Here is a 21,276-nt window from a genome sequence, read left to right on the forward strand (position 1 = left end):
AAACCAGGGTCAAGTCACATCACTCCTCCTCTCCCTACCCCCAAGGTTCTGAACATTTTCGAGGTCCAAGGCTTTGCCTGGTCCCTCAGTGCCAAACTTAGCTTCTTTCTCCCCAGTATTATTGACCGCTATTCGATTTCCTCTGATGCGCCCTTCAGGTTGTTCCTGGCTCTTTCCTAAACATGCCCCCATATTCAAGCTCTTGCTAAGGCATTCCCCTCCATGCAGAGTGCCTTTTCACCCATCATAACCTTCAGAACACTCATCCATCCTGAATGCCGTCGGCCACCCCTGCCCTGTCTTCATTTTCGCAGCAGCCAGCTCTCCTCTATGACAGGAACCACATTTGACCTTCTATCAGATTATGTGGATAGACAACTTAATTCTTCTACTGAAAGCAAGCTACCCATTCTGCAAGTACAAGAAGAAATAGTTCTGGTTACATTAAAACACCAAATTTATTGCATAATATTGAACTATATGCACACACATAGAAAATAAACATTTCGTATAACTGTATCTTTTCTTAAATCTTGTATTATAAAGACTGAAAAACTACCAATTGGAATAAGTTTTAAAAACAGAAAAAGCAAAAATCTACAGTCCTTCATTGAGATTTGATGCTGTCTCATGGTTCATAAATACTTCATTTTATATAAATAAGTCTTTTTCTCTAGTGACTAGGAATTTAAAGTTAGGCGGACATGGATTCTTTGCTCGTATAGAATTTTCTTATCTCATGAAGAAGGTTCGGCATGTCGTGGTTTTTTAAATACATATATTTGCTTCAAACATAATCCCTAAAATCCCATTGTAAACAAACATTTCAATGCAATAAACAAAAGTCCCATAATAAAGAATATCCTTGCTGCTGAATATCCTTAAGTCTTAGCAATTAGGGAAGGGGGGGTGGAAATCTGAGTAGAAATATTTGCAATTTAAATAGAAATAAAAACTAAAATAGACTGCATGCATCTACTATAAGGAAAGGAAGGGAGCATTAAGTTAGGTAACAGAATGTGATGAAAAGTAGCAGGTGAGGAGGAAAGACAAAGTGGTAGAGCTGGAAAGTGATAGTTATAGAAAGAGGCAAGAAATTTATTTTTTCTACTTTTCTAAGAGAAAATACTCCTTAAAAAATTAATGCGACTTGCTCCAAAAGCAAAATGATGGAAGAGGGTGGGGACCTGTTACCTCATCTTTTTGTCAGAAGGGCTTGGAGGAGCAACCAGACAAAATTCGGCTCAGCTGCAAAGCTAGGCAGCTTTGCACAGCTTTGAGGAGGGCCAGGAACAGGCAGAGCCACAGGAAGACAGCTAGGCCCTCAAGAACTTTAAAAAAAAAAAAGGCATGTTTGTTAAAGGTTCCCATAAATTCTCAAGAGTTCTGCCAAAGTCATGGACCCAGACTCAGCTTGTCGGGCTTGGGAATTTCTGAAGTAGTCCTTTCCTCCCCAGTCCTGAGGGCTGGGCTGAAACAAGCCAGGAGCATTTCCGAGGCTGCAGAGAAAGATATTCTAGATGTGCAGGAGAGAAAGGACAGGTCAGTCAAATCATTCTGGCAGAGGAATGAGAAGTCAGAGGAATGAGAAGTCAGAGGAAGGACAATGAAGTGTTAGGAGGAAAGATCAGGGCTGAGAGAGATTTGGGAAATAGTTTAAAAATCTACTGCCATTTTATCCAGTAGAGTGCAACACAGTCACAAGTGCAAGGAACACCGGGGAGTTTGGTTCAGGTTCGGGATTCAAAAGTTCCAACCTGCTATACAGTAAAAAAAATAGAACTCACTCCCTATGATTTTCTGTATGGGCCTCACTGTGGCTGTTGAGGAAGGAAGGGAAATCTGGGGCAAGCTGGGGTTCTCAGGCCAAACTGAACCCCTCGTAGTTGTCCAGAGCCTGAGTTAGCCGTGCTCGCAGGACCTCTTTGCTGCTATACTTAGGGAGGTCAAGAAGGTTGTAGCAAGTGTGGGCCACAGGCAGGTACTCCTCTCCGCTGGCTGTGGACTGGATGATGATCTGCAGGCTGGCCATGCCATAGATGGGAATGCGATCACTGCCCGTCAGGAACACTGTGGAGGAAGAGAAGGGGAATGACCAGCGGCACAAATGAGCTCTCGGTGGCCCTGGGAAGTACCGAAGGGGAGGAGCGACACACTGTGGCTCATGTGAGAAGTGCAACCACTTTTATGTGCGATGTATATTAATATTAAATATGCACACTCTTACAGAGCAGGAGATTGACTTTCAAATTCTGTTCTTTTGGTTTCATATGGACTTAGAAGTCTATACTTTTCATTGGCTAATCTCAAACCCTAATTATTATTAACACAAAGAATCTACCCAGTGAAAAAATGCCCTCACATAAAAAATGACCTCGGACCTAGTCTGTCATCCAGAGTGAAGCATGTCAGAAAGAGAAACAAATATCATGTATTAATGCACATATGTGGTATCTAGAAAAATAGTAGAGACGAACTTAATTCCAAGGCAGGGATAGAGATGCAGAGAATGGCCATGTGGCTATGGGGGTAAGGGTGGGGGAAGGTGGGACGAAGTGGGAGATTAGCATTGACACATTTACCATGTGTAAAATAGATAGCTAGTGGGAGCCTGCTGTACAGCACGGGGCGCTCAGCTCAGTGCTCTGTGATGACCCAGAGGGGTGGGAGGGAGGTACAAGAGGGAGGCAATATATGTATACATATATAGCTGGTTCACTTTGTTGTACAGCAGAAACTAATATATCCTTGTAAAGTGATAATATTCCAATAAAAATTTTTTTAAAATCATCCTTCCTTTAAAATGGCCTCCATCAAATGTGTGTTCTCATAAATGTTATCAGCCTTCACAAAATCAAAGAGGAAGGGGATTGCTGCCAGAGGAAAAGAGCTGACCTCAGGGAAACCAGGAAGAGGATGATAAGTCTATGTGACCTCAGGGTCTCCTCTCCCCCCAAGCGTCTGCTTCTACCCTCTTTGCTGGTGAATTTCCATTTGGGATCTGTTTGCTTGCCTTTCCCTTAAACCAGGAGATCTGACATCGGCAGTATATGAGACATTTCACTCTTGCAACACACTGTGACTTAGGAAAAAGAGACCAACCCTTCTGTCTTTCCCAGTTTTCCAGCACCAGATAACCTTCTTTGCTGAACTGCTAGAAAATCTACAATAATATCATTAGTTAAGGAGCACTGCCACTACCTGAGGCTGTGATATATATAAACATTTAATAAAGACAATAAATATAGTCTAATAAAGTCTAATATTATTAAGACTATATATAGATTTATGAAAGTCTAAAGGTCTCTGAACAGAAAAATGTCTTATTTAAAGGAAACCCCCAGACCAAGAGCAGGCTCTTCTTGATTGTCACAGCTCATCACAGCGCTACAGGCTCCACTGGCAAATCTTACCCTGTCGCCTGACTCATATGCCACTGTTTCTCAAGAGCCCATGTAACTGGGCAGAGGGGAAGCAGGGATTTTTTAAAGAATTCTTCTGTAAGATCTCCACTTCCTCTCATCTTTACTCCCTGTGAGCAGTAGAATCTAGGGGTAAATCTTGCGTTAATACTAATATATGCTTATTCTTATAAAGCAAAAGAGACTGCCTTTCAAATTCTGTTTTTAAATTTTATACTATTCACTGGCTAATTTATGACCCTGATTACAGAATGACACAAAGATTTCTACTATTTTTAAGAGGCTCAATTTGTTCATGTAAACTAGACTTCATTCTCCTTTCTGAATGTATTACCATTCTCAAAAGTCATCCAGCCAGTCACAAAGGACCATTTATTGTATGATTTCATTTATATGAAATGTCTAGCACAAGGGAATCCACAGAGGCAGCAGATTAGTAAGGGGTAGGTAGCTCGGAGAAAATTGGGAATGATTGCTAATGGGTTTACTGTTTCTTCTCGAGGTGATACACATGTTCTAAAATTGATAGTTTCACAACTGTGAGTATACTAAAAACCACTGAACTGTACACTTCAGCTTATTTAGTATGCGTGTGTGAATTAAATCTCAATAAAGCTATTATAATTCACATCTGCCCAGTTACACTTAGAGTGGACACTAATATTTTTAAAAGGCTAGAGAAATAAGGGAGGTTAATCCAAACAATTTGATTTCATCAATGTAATACTTCAAGGAATCACATATAAAATGCCTAGTATTTCTAGAGAAAAAAAAAAAAATCAGTGAAATGCTTTTCTTCCTTTCATTCAACCCATCCTATTAAGCCACAAATAAAGATTAACAACTTCTACTGTGCCTGAGATATCACTAAGACAAAAAGTGTAAATATATTTCCTTACTTAGCCTTTCCTCGGAGAAGGAAATGGCAAGCCACTCCAGTGTTCTTGCCTGGAAAAATCCCATGGACAGAGGAATCTGGTAGGCTATATAGTTCATGGGGTCCCAAAGAGTTGGACATACCTAAATGTGGACAAATACCGTATGGACATTATTGATACTTACACAGAAACTTCTTCTTCTTTTCCAATGGGAACTCATGAAATGTTTCCCAGAATAGTTTCACGGTGGGATGTGTGGCTGAGTAATCACCCTTGTAGATGGCAGTCTGCCCAAAAAAGACAAAAAGAAAAAAAAAATTATCTTCCAGAAGCAGAAAATTACAAGTGGACATGTGTATACCATTTGCACTAAGAAATAACACTGAGATGAAGGAGACCCCCAAGTCCAGTTAATCACAGATCACTCAGAAAGAGACCACGGTCCGGGTGTTCCTGCCCAGGCCGCTGCTACCCACTCAGAAGTAAAAGACTGCATCTTTCAGGCTTACCTCTTCCAGTTCCTCCCAGTTGTAGCTGCTGTTCCCCACCATCATGGCCCTCAGTTCTGAAGGCTGGAAGAGCTCTAGCACTTTGCCACCACACACCTTTAAGAAGCCACTGGAGAAAGCCGTGTACCACTCATGAATTGAGATTTGGAAGACATAATTCACATAAGCGTCCACAAATTCCTGCCTGCCAGACCAAAGAAACAGAATACATTTAGCCCAAGGATCTGTAGAATTTATCAAGTTCCCCTTCTACACTGAGGTTGAGAGATGAAAACTCCTCACCAAATTCTCTCAGCAGGAGGCATTCTATGGCATCCTGTAGGTTACCACCCAGCCCTAGGATTTCAACTATGACTCAGGTGATCTGTGGGTAGGGGAGACAGGAAGGAAGGGGAGGGCGGAAGGGAGGTGGAACCATAATATTTTTATTTTTCCTGAGGTGCTCCAGTTTTCATCTTGTTTATGGCCCTACATAATTTAGTTCAGAAAAGACTTTTTCTGCTTACAAGTCTAAGATGATGGTTCTAGACTACTACTTTTCTTTTCAGAAATTAACAAAGCTAAACCTATCTACATTTGTATCCTCCCCTACTTTAAAGGTAATTTCCTAAAGCCTCACTCTAAATCCCTTAATCACCTCTGGAAAGAACTGTCTTATACAATGGCTCTATCTCACTAACGATGATTCAAATGCTAATCAAGACAATGCTGTGCTGTGCTTAGTCACTCAGCAGGTCCAACTCTTTGGGACGGTAACCCTCCAGGCTCCCCTGTCCACGGGGGTTCTCCAGGCAAGAATACTGGAGTGGGTTACCATACCTTTCACCAGGGTATCTTCCCAACCCAGGGATCAAACCCAGGTTTCTCACACTGCAGGAGGATTCTTTACCATCCGAGCCACCAAGGAAGCCAGATTAAGACAATAGCTTCCTGCAAGCCTGACTCACAGCAAGCTGGCTTCCTGGGCTGTTTATTGTAGGCAAGGAGTTAGTTTTCTGGGCAGGCTTCTGCAGGTTGCAAGTCAGAGTTCTGATTTGGTTTGTTTTTTTGGCTGTTTGTGATCTTTTTTTTAGCCATTAAAAAAAAAACAAACTGCAATACAGTTAATTTTGAATGTTGTGTTAGTTTCAGGTGTACATAAACAGGTTACAGAAAAACTCAAACTTCTGGCCAACCCAATATTTGGTAGTGTGTATGTTAACCCCAAACTCCTAATTTATCTTTCCCCCACCATCCCCTTTGGTAACCATAAGTTTGTTTTCTATGCCTGTGAGTCTACTTCCTTTTCATAAATGAGTTCATTTATATCATTTTTATAGACTCCACATATAAGTGATATCATGTGATATTTGTCTTTCTCTGTCAGAGTTCTCGTATTTTTATATATGGTCTGGCCATTGTCTGCATGTATATTCCACCTCTGACTAGCGAGGATGTGAACTGTGAACTGTGAACTGAGGCATAAACACCTGGGAGAAAAAGTTGCCAATATCTAGAAAGGCTGAAAATGTTAACACCCTTTAACCCAGCTACCGTACTACCAGGTGGTATCCCAGAGGGACTCTTCACATAATGCACAAGAAGACAAGTACAGGGGTGTTCACTGCAACATTTTCTTACAATACAGAGAATTCGGAGTAACAAAACTAAATACCCAGTAACATGAGAATGGCAAAGAAAAACCAAGTCATGTGATGGAAACCATAAAGCACAATAGCATTCTGATGGGATGGTGCTTGTGTGCTAAGTCGCTTTAGTCATGTCCCACTGTTTGCGACCCCAGGGACTGTAGCCCATCAGGTTCCTCTGTCCACAGGATTTCTCCAGGCAACAATACTGGAGTGGGTTGCCCTACCCTTCCCCAGGGCATCCTCCCGAGCCAGGGATCCTCCCGAGCCCCATCTCTCGCGTCTCCTGCACTGGTAGGCAGGTTCTTTACCACTAGCACCACCTGGGAAGCCAGGGAAATAGAATCAATTAAATCTATAATTATCCAAAGGAACAGAATCTCCAGAACAATACTGAGTGAAAACCAAGTTTCTGAATGTTAACTACAATATAATAGCACTTAGCACTTGCCTAAGTTGTTTTTTAACACTTAAAACATTTCTATCTATAGAGCCAGACAGTGGCTTTGCCACTTATGGCTGATGATCCTTGGGCAAGTTATTTAATCTCTCTGTGCCTCATTCTTTTCATCAGTAAAACGGGGAGAATAAGAGAACGTAACGAATCGGACTATTATAAAAATTAAATGAGTTAATAAATGTAAAGTTTTCAGAACTGGGGCTGCTTTGTAAATGTTAGTGTTTATTATATTGTTTATGGCTAGGAGATTTTGTTTAGGAGTATGAAATTATATATAATGTATATGTAAAATATGTTTAATAAAAGCATTAATGTAAAAAGATTTTTGTCTTAGAACACACATTATAAAAACATAAAAACAGGAAAGAATATGCTTAAAGTTCGTAAGGAGGGTGAGAAGACAGGAGGAGGACCAAGAGGATGTACAGCAAGAATGTCAATGGTTTCAGGAATTCTTTGTTTAAAACAATCTGAAGCATATACTATCTGTGTTTACTGCGGATCATAGATACAGAGATGTCTGTTATATTAGTTTTGTGCTTTTCTGTATTTATATCTTTCTCTAAAAATTAAAAAAACTGACACTATGAAGATAGATACTTGCCATGTCTCCTTCTCTGTGACACTACACTTCACAGAACTCCAATTTGAACATCTTATGTTTCCTCCAGGCAGATCCAGTCACCGAAAACTAAACTATCTACACCAATAACTGTTGTGTGAGCCCTAACAGTTGATTTCCCGCCGCCCCCCCCCCCCCGTTTTGGAATGCAAGCGCTTTTACTGTGAAAGCATCAACTTCAAAGATAGCTACAGAGAATAAACATATTGCCAGCCACATAACCAGAAAACATGAACAGCCAGCCTGCCTACCCCACTGAAGTTCCTTTGGTTCAAAGATTTTGGTTGATTTTGATAACTGACCATTTGGGCCACTTGCTTTTTTCTTCTCCCACACATTAAATTCCTCCTATGTTTTAAATTTATAAATAAAGAATAAGCCCAGAAGGGACTTCCACGGTGGTCCGATGGCTTGAACTCTTCACTCCCACTGCAGGGGGCGTGGGTTCGACCCCTGGTCAGGGAACTAGATCCCATATGTTGCAACTAACAGTTTGCATGCTGCAACTAAAAGTCCCATGTGCCACAACTAACACCCAGCACGACAAAATATATTTTTTTTAAAATAATTTTTTAGAAGTATGAGCCCATGAAACCCTAGGCCCTCACTGCCAACCTCAATGAAAGTAAAACCTCAGACTCTAACTCACACTCACTTTCTCTGCACCAGCCCCAACCCAACCTTATTATGTGGCCCCAGTAGGCTATGCAATTTCCAGGTCTTGAAGTAATAAACTTTTGTTTTCCCCAAAATGTCCTGATAATTATTTCCGAAGGGCATTTTGCAGTCATAATCATAACCACAAGGGCTGGTTCAATCACAACACTGGTTATTGACAGGCCGAGACCAGCACAAAACACTGGCAATAGGCGGTATCATACAGTGGATGGTGGAGTAGACAGGGGTGCAAATCCAGGGTCTGCCATGTCCTTTATCTAGCTACTAAGCTGCTCTTTTCTCATCTTTAAAATGGGGTTAATGTTCAGTTTTTAAAATAAAAGCCACTCATGTAAAAATACTGTACATCTTAACTACAGATGCTGAAAGTTCTCACAATGCAGACAATGTACTGCTTTCCTGACAAAGACAAAGCCTGTAAAACAAAGAATGTTGCCTGCCTTCCAGTTCTACAAGTATCAAGTCATAAGCCAATGCAGTCATTGAAAGGAATGAAACAAAGTGAAAGTTGCTTAGTCGCATGGACTATACAATCCATGAAATTCTCTAAGCCAGAATACTGGAATGGGTAGCCTTTCCCTTCTCCAGATCTTCCCAACCCAGGGATCGAACCTAGGTCTCCTGCATTGCAGGCAGATTCTTTACCAGCTGAGCCACAATAGAAGACCAAGAATACTGGCTTGGGTAGCCTATCCCTTCTCCAGGGGATTTCCTGACCCAGGAATCAAACCGGGGTCTCCTGCATTGCAGGCGGATTCTTTACTAACTGAGCTATCACAGAAGCCCTATACTACAGGATAAAAAACAAAATTAAATATTCTGTGTTTTTTGGTCCCAAGATAGTTATGATACATGTCAGGAAGAATTTCAGTGACACCAGATTCTTGTTTCTTCCTATACATAAATAAGCACTAAAATCACTTACTCGAGATACTTGATTCTTTTGTGATTAGAAGTCTTTCACCAAGATGTATGTTTGACTATATGTATTCCCCAGTTAAAAAAAAAGAAAAAAGAAAAAAACATTACATATATTGGCTCTTTGTCTACCTCTTAGGAGCAGTTCCTCAGAACTATCTAAGTTCTGTCTCACAGGCTATAGTACTAAGTAAGGCCCCTGAGGGGCTTATAGTCAAAGCTACGGTTTTTCCAGTAGTCACGTACAGATGTGAGTGGGCCATAAAGAAGGTTGAGCATAAAGGCTGAGTGGACCATAAAGAAGCACTGATGCTTTTAAATGTGGTTCTAGCAAAGACTCTTAAAGAGGCCCCTGAACAGCAAGGAGATCAAACCAGCCAATCCTAAAGGAAATCAACCTGGACTATTCATTGGAAGAACTGTTGCTAAAGCTGAAACTCCAATACTTTGGCCACCTGATGCAAAGAGCCTACTCACTGGAAAAGACCCTAATGCTGGGAAAGATTGAAAGCAAAAGGAGAAAGGGGTAGCAGAGGATAATAAGATGGTTAGATAGCATCACCAGCTCAATGGACATGAATTTGGGCAATTCTGGGAGACAGTGGAGGACAGAGGAGCCTGGGGTGCTGCAGGCCACCGGGTCGCCAAGAGTTGGACCCAGTTTAGCCACTCAACAGCAAGAACAAAGGCCCCTGAATAGATTCAAAAATCGTATCTCTCATACTGTGCATTTTTTATTTCAGTCGGCAGTTGCAGAAACCATGAATGGACCCAGTGCAGACTCTTCTACTTCATCTGAATCTTCCAAGGCACTAGCAAGGGCCCTTGTGCCTGTCCACCTTCCTGGTGAGTCTACACGAATTTGGCTGAGTGTCTCTTGTCTTGGTTGACAATCTTGAGTTTTATTCAGCAGTATGTAAGAAAGGTACCCGACTTTTCATTTGTAAGATACTGAGAAAGTGCCCAGTGGTGATTAGGTAGGAGGTTGATCTTATGTCTTTCCTCAAATAATCTACCTTAACAGGATTTCCTGGATAAAAGTGAAGACACCATATGAGAGCCTTCAGCTCCAAAGATAAGGGACACAGCTCTTCCTGGCCACTTACAACTTTCTCAGGCAACTGAGGAAATTGAGTTGTGGCAGAGGCAAGTCCTCATACTGTACAGCAGTCCCTAGGGAAACCCACTCATTAATTTACAAATTCATTAATCCAGAGACACATATATAAAAATTGGCCATTCAGTGCTCAGCATCCACACCAGTTTTAGACTGCCAGCAGGAGAAAACAAGACACACAGAGGAGCTGAAATGACTCTAGGGTGACACTTAGAAGAATTAAGCCCATAAACCACACATTGGCCCGCCACAGTTTTCAATAGTGATTTTACTCTGATAAACCAACTTTAAAATGAGAAAGAGCCTCCCAAACAGAAGAAAATAGGGTGTCAGATGACCCCTGACTAATACCCCAAATAGGTTTACATATGTACAGAACTTATACTTGTAAGTACTTCATTAGGAACTAAGGAAATCCTCTCTGAAATGGCGAAGGTGCAGCTCTTTCTGACATTCCAAAACCAGTTTCTGCATAAGCAGTTAGAGAAAGCCACCTTGATAAAACAACTTTTCAAAATTCTAAGGGCACAAACTCTTTCTAGGAGGAACTTGCATTTTTCTCCTTGCATCTTTGAGATATCCATGTTCTACCAGAACGCTCAAAAACTCTTGCCTTACTCTTATTTAAACCATCTCTAATTCCTGGGACTGAGGGGGGAAAATAGGCCTTTAAAATCCAAGCAAGGGACTTCCCTGATGGTCCACTGTAAGACTCTGCACTATGAATGCAGGGGGCCTGGGTTTGATCCCCGGTCAGGGAACTAGATCCCACATGCCGCAACTAAGAGTTCCTGTGCCACAAGTAAAGATTCCGCATGCCGAAATGAAGATTGAAGATCCTGTGTGCTGCAGCTTAGAACCAGCACAGCAAATAAATAAATAAATATTCAACCCAAGCGAGTTAAACTTATTCCAACTGTTATTTATAAACTAGTGAGTTTTATATTGTAATACTTGATTCATGACTAAGTTTTAAAATGAAGCTATGAGATCTCTGGTTATATCTGTCTATATGTGTGTACATTACAGATAAATGTCTCTACTTCTGAATGGTACTGCCAAAATTAATTTGTAAAAGAGCTCTCTAAATTGACTTAAAGGAAATTAAGCACCTATATAAAGTCTCAAAAATATAGGAGAAACTAATCCAAATGAATTTCAGGTCACATGATCTGGGAAATATTCAGTTTTAAGTTAATATTCAGTACTAAACTTAGTTTAAGTTTGCTAGTTTAATTAATACAGACTCTTTAAAGTCATCAACATTAACAGTAATACTTGTACCGAGGTTTACTAAAAGTCATCTAAGATCTCATTTCCATTATAAAATTTGTCAGCAAGAAAAATAACCTGGTGTATTATGGAATTTTTATAAGTAAATTAACTGTAAATGAGATGACAGTTTTTAGGTCACTTTAGGAATAATTATATTTTTTGGTCTGTTGTTAGTCACTAAGTCATGTCTGACTCTTTGCAACCCCATGGGCTGTAGCCTGCCAGGCTCCTCTGTCCACGAAATTTTCAAGGCAAGAATACTAGAGTGAGTTGCCATTTCCTTCTCCAGGGGATCTTCCCAGCCGAGGGATTAAACCCACATCTCCTGCATTGACAGGTGGATTCTTTACTACTGAGCCACCAGAGAACCCTTGTTTTTTATGGTATGTTTACTGAGAAATAGCTTCTCTGAATATTTGGTTACTTGAAACTTTAGAGTTTTGCTAAATTAAGTGATGAAAGTTTACTGAATATCTAAATCATTCCAAAATAAAATCAGATACTTAAACATTAATTACTGAACACAGATTTCCTTTTACAGAGAAAATAAAGATATTCAGGACTATTAATAAATATGCTTGGCACCACATGGAGACATTTTCTATAAGAAAGCACTTTTTTTAAAAACAAATTACAAACAGTATTCATAAGTTTGTCAGTCTACAGAATGCTAAAAGTTTAAAACTGCTTATTTCTTAGTTTTCACTAGAATTAAGTTTTTAAGAGTTAAGAATTCTAGTTAATATATGTAATTGAAACTAATAAAATTAATAAGAGAAACATCTTTGTATGCAAGGGGGAAAAAAAAAGCTATAAGGAACAGAAATGCATTCTGTTAAGGGAAGAGAGAGTAATTTGTCCTAAAGAGAGGTTAAAAAGCGAGAAAGAGAAAAAGGAGTACAGAGTTTCTTTAAAACAACAAAAACAGAGCTATCATATGATCCAGCAACCCCATTCCTGGGTATATATCAGAGAAAACCATAACTCACAAAGATACATGCACCCTAACATTCAGTGCAGCATATTTACAATAGTCAAGACATGGAAGCAACCTAAATGTCCACTGACAAAGAATAGATAAAAGATGTGATTCCACACACAATGGAATACTTAGTCATCAAAAAGAATGAAATGCCGTTTGCAGCAACACAGATGGACCCAGAGATTGTCATACTCAGTATTCAGACAAAGAAAATATCATGATATTGCTTATACGTGGAATCTAAAAAACATGGCACAAATTAACTTATTTACAAAACAGAAACTGAGTCAGACATACAGAAAACAAACTTATGGTTACCAGTGGGAGGATAAATTGGGAGACTGGGATCGACATATAAACACTACATAAAATAGGTAACTATTAACAATAAGGGCCTCCTGTACAGCACAGGAAACTCTACTCAGTACTCTACAATGACCTACATGAATACAGAATCTGAAACAGATTGCATGTATGTATAACTGACCCACTCTGCTGTACAGAAGAAACTAATACAACCTTGTAAATCAACTACGCTCCAGTACCATTTCTCAAAGAAAAAGAGAGAGAGAAAGTATAGGAAAAAATCTAAAGGTGAAAAAGGAAGTCTTAGAATGATGTAAAAAGAAACAGAGAAAAGAGTTTTGTGTGTGGTCTGGACTGGCTAAGATAAGAATAAACTTAGCTGAGTAAATGAATTACAGTGTTAAAGGTAAGATGGTGCAGAACTAGAATTTGGCTCCTTGTTAAGAGGACAAAGTTTTCTTGGAGTTTTGGTATGATTTTGATAACAGATTTTGAAGTTTTTTTTTACTTAAGTAATCTGTTGTTAACTTTCTATATTTGCCTTTGAATCTTTGTCACTTTGGTTAAGTGGTAAGTATTGTTTCACAGTGACCTATAATTCTATTTGACCAAGAGTTTTATAAACTCTTGATATCTTTGACAAAATTCCTCATATTGATTTCTAAATGAAGTTCTTTTGACCTGTCGATAACTTTGGGATGCTCCAGAGGGCCCCTGAAACATCTTTGAGAGAAATATTAAACTAACTGGGCTTATTTGATATGTTAAATTACATGGCTAGTGTAATCAAATGAAAATAAATAAAATTTAATATTGTGATAGTGTGTAAAAATGCCCAAATCTCCTTGACAAGTGCATTGGAGTCAGGTCTTTAACTGCTTTTTGAAAGTCTTCTGTCATCAATATACTATTACTCTTTTACTCTGATGCTTTTACAAAAATGCTTTATCTCCAAGTAGACTTAAAGGATTTTTTGACAATCACAGGTTTCTGGTAACTTTCAGATCATACTGCCTAACTGGGTAAGAAATTAAAGAACATGAATTGAAAACCTGATGGCTTCATAAAACTGTAAACAGAGGATCAAGAATGAGTAACATGAGACTGAATGAACTGATGAGGATGGCTATAACTTTTCAGTTTCTGAAAAATTATTGCTGATTCTTTTTAATGTTTTGTTTTCCCAGATTTGAGAAAACTTTTGTCTCTTTCCTCTTAAGCTAATTATGATTTATAGCAGTTTGGTAAATTACACCTTTGTAAGCAAAATTGAAATATTTATCACTTCTCTGATTTCTCCAGAATTTGGAAACTCCTAGAGAGTATTCTTATTTTCATGGCAATATAATTATTTGCACAATTTCAGTAAGAATCTGTTCTCTATAACAGGAGGTAATTGGAAACACTAGCTATATTACCATAACTTTGGATGGGATGTCATATTTGAGACTATACAAAAATCAGACATGGCCAGACAACTTCAAAGATCTGAGGTGGACTTAATGGAACCATAAAGCCCCTTTGAAAAACAACCTAGTACTTTGCTTCCTAGAAGCCTCATCAGGTGAATAAGGGCAGCTACTTCTTGGCAGGTGCATGGATCTCAAGATTTTTTGTGGACCTGAAGAGGGGAGGAACCTGCCCGAATCTGTAGATTTTGCAGGCAGAATCTGATGCCTAGTCCTTGACATGGCTTTTCTAGCCTGAGGAACCTTTTAAATGTTCAATCTGAGATTCCTTATGAAGAGACTCAGCAAAAGCAATTTCAAAGAGCCTATATGATCTTAATTTGGACATAATTGGGAGAAATGAGGGTAATTTTAGAAAGAAAAAATTTATTTCAGTGAATATTAATTTCTAGTGTTCTTAAATGTTTTTGTGGTTTGTATTTACTGCCTAAGACTCAACTTCCTAGATGGCTCCTTGTTAATATGTTGTATTATTGTAAGATTTAATTGAATTATTAAAATGACATTCTAAATTTATTTCTGAAGCTTACCACAGTAATCTATTTTTGCATGAAGATAGATGCCCCATGACCTACAACCAGGAGATTATATACTGGAAAGACACCAGTCAAAGGACTCTCTCCAACCTACATAAAAAGACCCCAACAAGTACTCATGACTAGCTCATACACAATGAAACTTAAGGGAAATGATCCTTGGGTTTACATTTCTCACTGAAAAAGAGCCCTGCACCAGACTGGTCTATAGAGAGGGGCTCCTGACCTCAAAATCCCCTTGAAACAACACTCAGAGGAGAAACTACATCCACACCAGGCCAAGAAGACAGTATCAGGAGTAGACAGCTATATTAAAATGCCAGATCAGACCCGTATGATCATTTATAGTGTTTTGTTGATTTCTTGGACCTTCGCATTCAAATCAAATGTTTTTTTTTTTTTTAAATCATGAACAATAATCCTATACAATTTAAAAAATCAATCCAATTTTCAGACTTGTGGTCACTTATCTACATCCAGTACTTCTCGCTTACTTTGGTGGATTTCTTATCTCCAAGGCTCTAACTGGATGGCCCTTAGAAAAATTTATTTTAGAAGAAAGAAGTTACAGGGCCACTAATGATATTACTAGATGGGAATCCCTCATTTGGCTAATCAATCATACTTTTTCTGACCCTGACCATAACATGAATTCCCTTTTAAAGTTACTCAAGCTCAATCAGAACAATGAGCTAAATTTCAAAGAATGTAACGTCCCACTTATTAGAAAAGACCCTCCCTCAAATATGGGATGGATTTATATAGCTAACACTGGGCTACAGTCATTTAAGTTTAAAGGCCTGCCTATGTCGAGAACAATTAAATCATTAAAAATAACCAGTCAAATAACAATAGAAAATTAAGCTGAGTGCCTTATGAACAATGCCAACATATTATTTCCCTTAAATACAGCAATTAGTATGAAACAGACTGGGTCAGGTGACCAGAAATACTGACTTCCACCTAATGGAGCTCAGTGGCTTTGTGGCACTAATTTGGGGCCTTGGCTTCTGCCACAATGGATAGGAAGATGTATCCTAGGATTCCCTTGGGCTCAAGACCATGTTGTGTTCCAATTTAGATATGACTCCATCAAATTTACCACGTATACAAGCCTGATGGATCAAGAGATCTGTGTTTCACTGGTCTGACCACTTAGCGGCTATTTCTGTGCCTTCAGTAGGACTGGAAGATGTAACCACCCAGATCAAAGCGTTCACAAAATTCACCCAACAGGCCTTAAATGACAGTAATCAGGCTATGAGCTTATTGAATTATGAGATCTGTATGATGAAAAAAAAAAAGCAGTATTATAAAACACATGGCCCTCAATATCTAGATAGCATCTCAAAGAGGCAGGCTGCAATTCAGACTGAGTGCTGCCTCCTTATACCAGATGAATCCTCCAATATTACCCATTTAATGACTCACATGAAGAATCTGATTTCTGCCTTAAGTGATCTACTTCCTAGTCTTGGTGGTCTACTAAGGAGCTGGTCTCATTCTGGGAACTCATGCACAAATCTCTACTGTGATCTTATTAATGTTATTAGCTGTGTTACTTACATCCTGTATAAGGCGGTTGTTTCTTGCATTACCCAATGTGTCACAAGATTTTCGAGAAAACTAATGATGGCTCAGCGTCTTGAGGCAACTGATCATATGTATATATTCCTATACAAGGGCTTCCCAGGTGGCTCAGTGGTAAAGAATCTACCTGCAACGCAGGAGATGTGAGTTTGATCTTTGAGTTAAGAAGATCCCCTGGAGAAGGAAACAGCAACCCACTCTAGTATTCTTGCCTGGGAAATTCCATGGAATAAAGAGCCTGCTGGGCTACAGTCCTTGGGCTGGCAAAAGCCGGCCACAACTCAGCAACTAACAACAACACTGCTGCTGCTGCTCAGTCGTGTCCGACTCTGTGCGACCCCATAGACGGCAGCCCACCAGGCTCCCCCGTCCCTGGGATTCTCCAGGCAAGAACACTGGAGTGGGTTGCCATTTCCTTCTCCAATGCATGAAAGTGAAAAGTGAAAGGGAAGCCGCTCAGTCATGTCCGACTCTTGGCGAGCCCATGGACTGCAACCTACCAGGCTCCTCCATCCATGGGATTTTCTAGGCAAGAGTACTGGAGTAGGTTGCCATTGCCTTCTCTGCTAACAACAACAGTCCTGTACAAATTTACCTATAATGATGCAACTCTAGATACAGGGGAAGGAACATCCTCTCCTGATCTAGGAATGAACTTTCTTAGTACTGTGGGACAAATTGGTCATGAAATGTCTCCTAAACCTTGGTTCAACTTATGATCTAAAGGGAGGTAGTGGTAAAACAAAGAATATTGCCTGCCATCCAGTTCTACAATGATCAAGTCATTTGCTATTACACTCACTGACCTACAGTACACACTGAAAGGAATCGAGGACAAAAAACAGAATGGAGCGTTTTGTGTTTTGAATGTATGGACCTTTCAATAGTTTTGATACATACTTGAGGAAGAATTTCAATGGCCCCAGATTGTTTCATCTTCCCATATAAAGATAAGCACTTCTTTGATTATGATTAGCAGTAATCTTTCACTAAGATGTATGCCTGACTCCATGTATTTCCCAGCCAAAAAATTCATATATACTGGCTGCTCCCCTGCCCCTTTCGAGCAACTGCTCAGAGTTAGCTGACAAACTGTCTCCAGGGCTATAGTCCTCTGTAAGGTCCCTGAATAAAACCAGAACTCGCAGCTTTCATGTACGGCATTTTTCAATTCTGTCAACAGTTGGTAACATTTTTCTGGTACAACTATCTAAGAAAAGCACCATCAGCATGATTTTACATTATAGCCTGCGATGGTTAATTTTATGTGTCAGTTTGGCTTAGCTATCATGCCCAGCTGTTGATCAAACATCACTCAAGATGTCGCTGGGAAGGAATTTTTTGGATGTGATTCACTTTTAAACTTTGAGTAAAGCAGATTAGTTTTCATAATGTGGATGGCCTCATCCTGTCAGTTGAAGGCTCTAAAAGACTAAAAGTTCTCCAAAGAAGGAATCTGGCCTCTAGACTGCCTTCTGACTCAAGACTGTCACATCAACTCCTGCCAGAATTTTCAGCCTAATCCTGCTGTGAAGGTTTCTGACTTGCCAGCCCCACAATCACACACACAGATTCCTTAAAATCAATTTTTATCTTTACGTGCATGTGTGCATATGTGTTATTAGTTCTCTTTGTCTGGAGAACCCCAAGACAGATTTAGGTACCAGGAAGTGGGGTACTACAATAGCACATGCCTAAAAATGTAAAACTGACTTTGGAATCGGGTAATAAGTAGAGGCTGGAAGGCTTTTGAAGGCATGATAGAAAAAGCCTAGTTTGCCTTGAAGAAACTATTGATAGAAATAAGGACATTAAAGGAGATTCCAGTGAAGGCTCAGAAAGAAAAAAGGAGAGCTACAGTGAAAGCTTCTACTGTCTTAGAAAATACATATAAATCATAAACAGAATATTGATAGAAATATGGATGTTAAAGCTCTCTGGTAAAGTCCCAGATGGAGATGAAGAACACATTATTTTTCTGAAACTGGAAACAGGCAATCCTGTTATAAAGTGGCAGAGAACTTGGCCAAATCATGTTCTAATGTTTTATAGAAAGTAGGAATTGTAAGTGATAAACTTGGTTACTTAGTGGATGACATTTCTGAGCAAAATATTAAAGGTGTGACCTGGTTTCTTCTTCTTGCTTATAGTAAAATGCAAGAGGAAAGAGATAAAGAGGGAATTGTTAAGCGATAAAGAAATATAACTGGAAAGTTTGGAAATCCTCAGCCTATCCAGATAGCATGCTCTGAAAACAAGGCCAAGGATGTGGCTGAACAATGGTCTGCTAAAGAGATCAGGCATGTGACTTATGGATCCAGTCAACCATCTCCGTAGAAGCCAGGGGTAAAGATGTGGCTATTCAGGAAAGATCTGTGGAGGCCTCTCTTGTCTGATGGCATGGACCCCCATGAATTGCCTGGGAGGCCAATAAGTTTTATGAGAATTTTATATAAGCAGGAACACTGCCAGCTTGCACTGAAGGGGCAGAGATGGTTTTTAAAAAAAAAAAGAAGAAAGACCGCCAGAATTCCACAGGTGTGAAATGAGCCAATAGAATTAACTGGCTGCGAACAGAAGAGCACAGAACCAAAGAGAATTATTCTCCAGGACTAGAATCCACTTACCTCAACTAAAGATCCCACATGCCACAACTAAGACCTGGCTCAGTCAAATAAATGCATAAGTATTCTAAAAAATCTAATGAACAACGTGATGTGAAGAACTGACTCAATTATAAGTACTTGGATACACACTATCTCAGCGATACTTAAGACTACCCTTTGAGTAAATTTTATGGTATGAGAATTGTGGCCCAATAAAAACAAACACACAAAAACCCAAGAAAAAACATTTTGAAGTTGATGTTATCATTATTCCAATTTGAGAACTGAATTCAAGACAAACAACTAGTAAATGGGCAGGGGCAGAAAGTGAAGCCAGATGTCTGAATACAGACTTGTGCTCCCAACCACTTCACCAAAGGGCCGTCCCATCATCCACCTTCCTTATTTTTCCCCCAATGTGACAGGTGTGTGAGAAATTACAATAAGCAGAGATACGGACTTGATGGTATGACAGCTCATCTTGCTATTCCCAACTATGTGTTACTGGCAGCCCCAATAATACGCTAGAGTCCATCAAGCCCACAAAATGAGACAACTCTTAATAACAAGAGTTAAAACTTTTAAACACATAATTCTTAAAAAGCAGGTACTATATGCATTGCAAACTGTTTTCAGAGTCTGAATCCAAGGGTCTCTTAAAATGCTTGTCAAACCAATTCTGAAATAAACATAGAAAGTCAAAGGAACTAGAAGAGCAAAATAATTTTGAGAAAGAACAGAGTTAACCAACTTGCAGTACCTAATTTCATGACTTACACAGTTACCAAGTGTGGTACTGGTGAAAGGACACATAAATCAATGCAACAGAAAGTCCAGAAATGGATCAACATGTATATGAACAACTGTGCTGTGCTGAGTCGCTCAGTTGTGTCTGACTCTTTGTAACCTGTGGACTGTAGCCCACCAGGCTCCTCTGTCCATGAGGATTCTCCAGGCGAGAATACTAGAGGGGGTTGCCATGCCCTCCTCCAGGGGACCTTCCCAACCCAGGAATCAAACTGGGGTATCTTGCCCTGCAGGTGATTCTTTATCAGCTGAACTACAGGGCAGCCCTCATATGGACAATTACTGTTTGCCAAATTGAATAAGCAATTCCATGAATAAAGGATAGTATTTTCAAGAAATGGTACCATATCAACAGAAGATCAATATGCAAAAGGTATATATCCCTATAGTAGTAGTAATGTTAGTCACTCAGCCGTGTCCTACTCTTTACAATCCCATAGACTGTAGCCCACCAGGCTCCTCTGTCCATGGAATTCTCCAGGCAAGAATACTGCAGTAGGTAGCCATTCCCTTCTCCAGGGGATCTTCCTGACCCAGGGATCGAACCCGAGTCTCTCAAATTGCAGGCAGATTCTTTACTGTCTGAGTCACCAGAGAAGCCCATATACCTCACAACCTATTTAAAAATTAAATCAACTGGATCAGAGTCTAAATGTGAAAATTTAAGTTGTAAAACTTCTGGAAGAAAACTAAGACCAAATCTTTATGGCCTTGAATTTGGCAAAGATTTCTTAGATATGACACCAAAAGCATAATCTACTATGAAAAGATTAATAAATGGATTTATCAAAATTTTAAGTATCTGCTTTTGGAAGACACTATTACAAAAATGAAAGACAAATCACAGACCAAAGAGCATATTTAAAAAACACATATCTTACATAAGACTTGTACCCAGGATATATAAAAAACATTAGAAAAGTAGTAAGAGAACAAAAAATTCAATTTAGAAAATAAGCAAAAGATCTAAACAGACATTTTATCAAAGAAGATATATGAATGACACGTAAGCACACTAGAAGATGATGTCATTCATCATTATGGTCTCACATACAGCTCTTAGATTAGGGGACAAAACTCAACAATATGAAATGGTGAGGATGTGGAGCAACTACCACTCTCAGATATCGCCAGTGTAAAAGCAAAATAGTATAGCCACTGTGGAAAACATTGTGGAAACTTCCTATAAATTTAAACCTACATTTACCATATGACCTAGCAATTCCACTTCTAGGTATTCACTCAAGAGAAATAAAAACCTTTATTCACATAGAATCTGTTGATGCATGTTCACAGCAGCATTATTCATAATCACAAAGAACTGGAAATAACTCAAATGGGATACTAGTCAGCAAATAAAAAGGAACAGACTACTAATATACATTGCCACTGATGAATCTCCAATTCATTATGCTGAGAGAAAAAGGCCAGACTCAAAAGGCTACACACCTATTCCACTTATACGACATTCTG

General features: G+C 39.3%; 1 protein-coding gene across 2 annotated transcripts in view; it reads right to left on the bottom strand.

Annotated features, from left to right (window-relative positions):
• Positions 1-435: 435 nt before the first annotated feature.
• HERC3 (HECT and RLD domain containing E3 ubiquitin protein ligase 3) overlaps positions 436-21,276 on the bottom strand; it is a 140,279-nt gene continuing 119,438 nt past the window's right edge. The window contains exons 24-26 of one of the 2 annotated variants that reach the window (XM_040237874.1): positions 4,810-4,993; positions 4,485-4,587; positions 436-2,070 (exon numbers count right to left, since the gene is read on the bottom strand). In XM_040237874.1, the coding sequence (XP_040093808.1) occupies positions 1,862-2,070; positions 4,485-4,587; positions 4,810-4,993 (496 nt within the window). In that variant the 3' untranslated portion in view covers positions 436-1,861. The remainder of the gene's footprint in view (positions 2,071-4,484; positions 4,588-4,809; positions 4,994-21,276) is intronic. The other variant, XM_040237875.1, reaches the window with a different exon arrangement.

The sequence above is a fragment of the Oryx dammah genome, unplaced genomic scaffold (assembly GCF_014754425.2).
Source record: "Oryx dammah isolate SB20612 unplaced genomic scaffold, SCBI_Odam_1.1 HiC_scaffold_3, whole genome shotgun sequence".
Classification (NCBI taxonomy): domain Eukaryota; kingdom Metazoa; phylum Chordata; class Mammalia; order Artiodactyla; family Bovidae; genus Oryx; species Oryx dammah.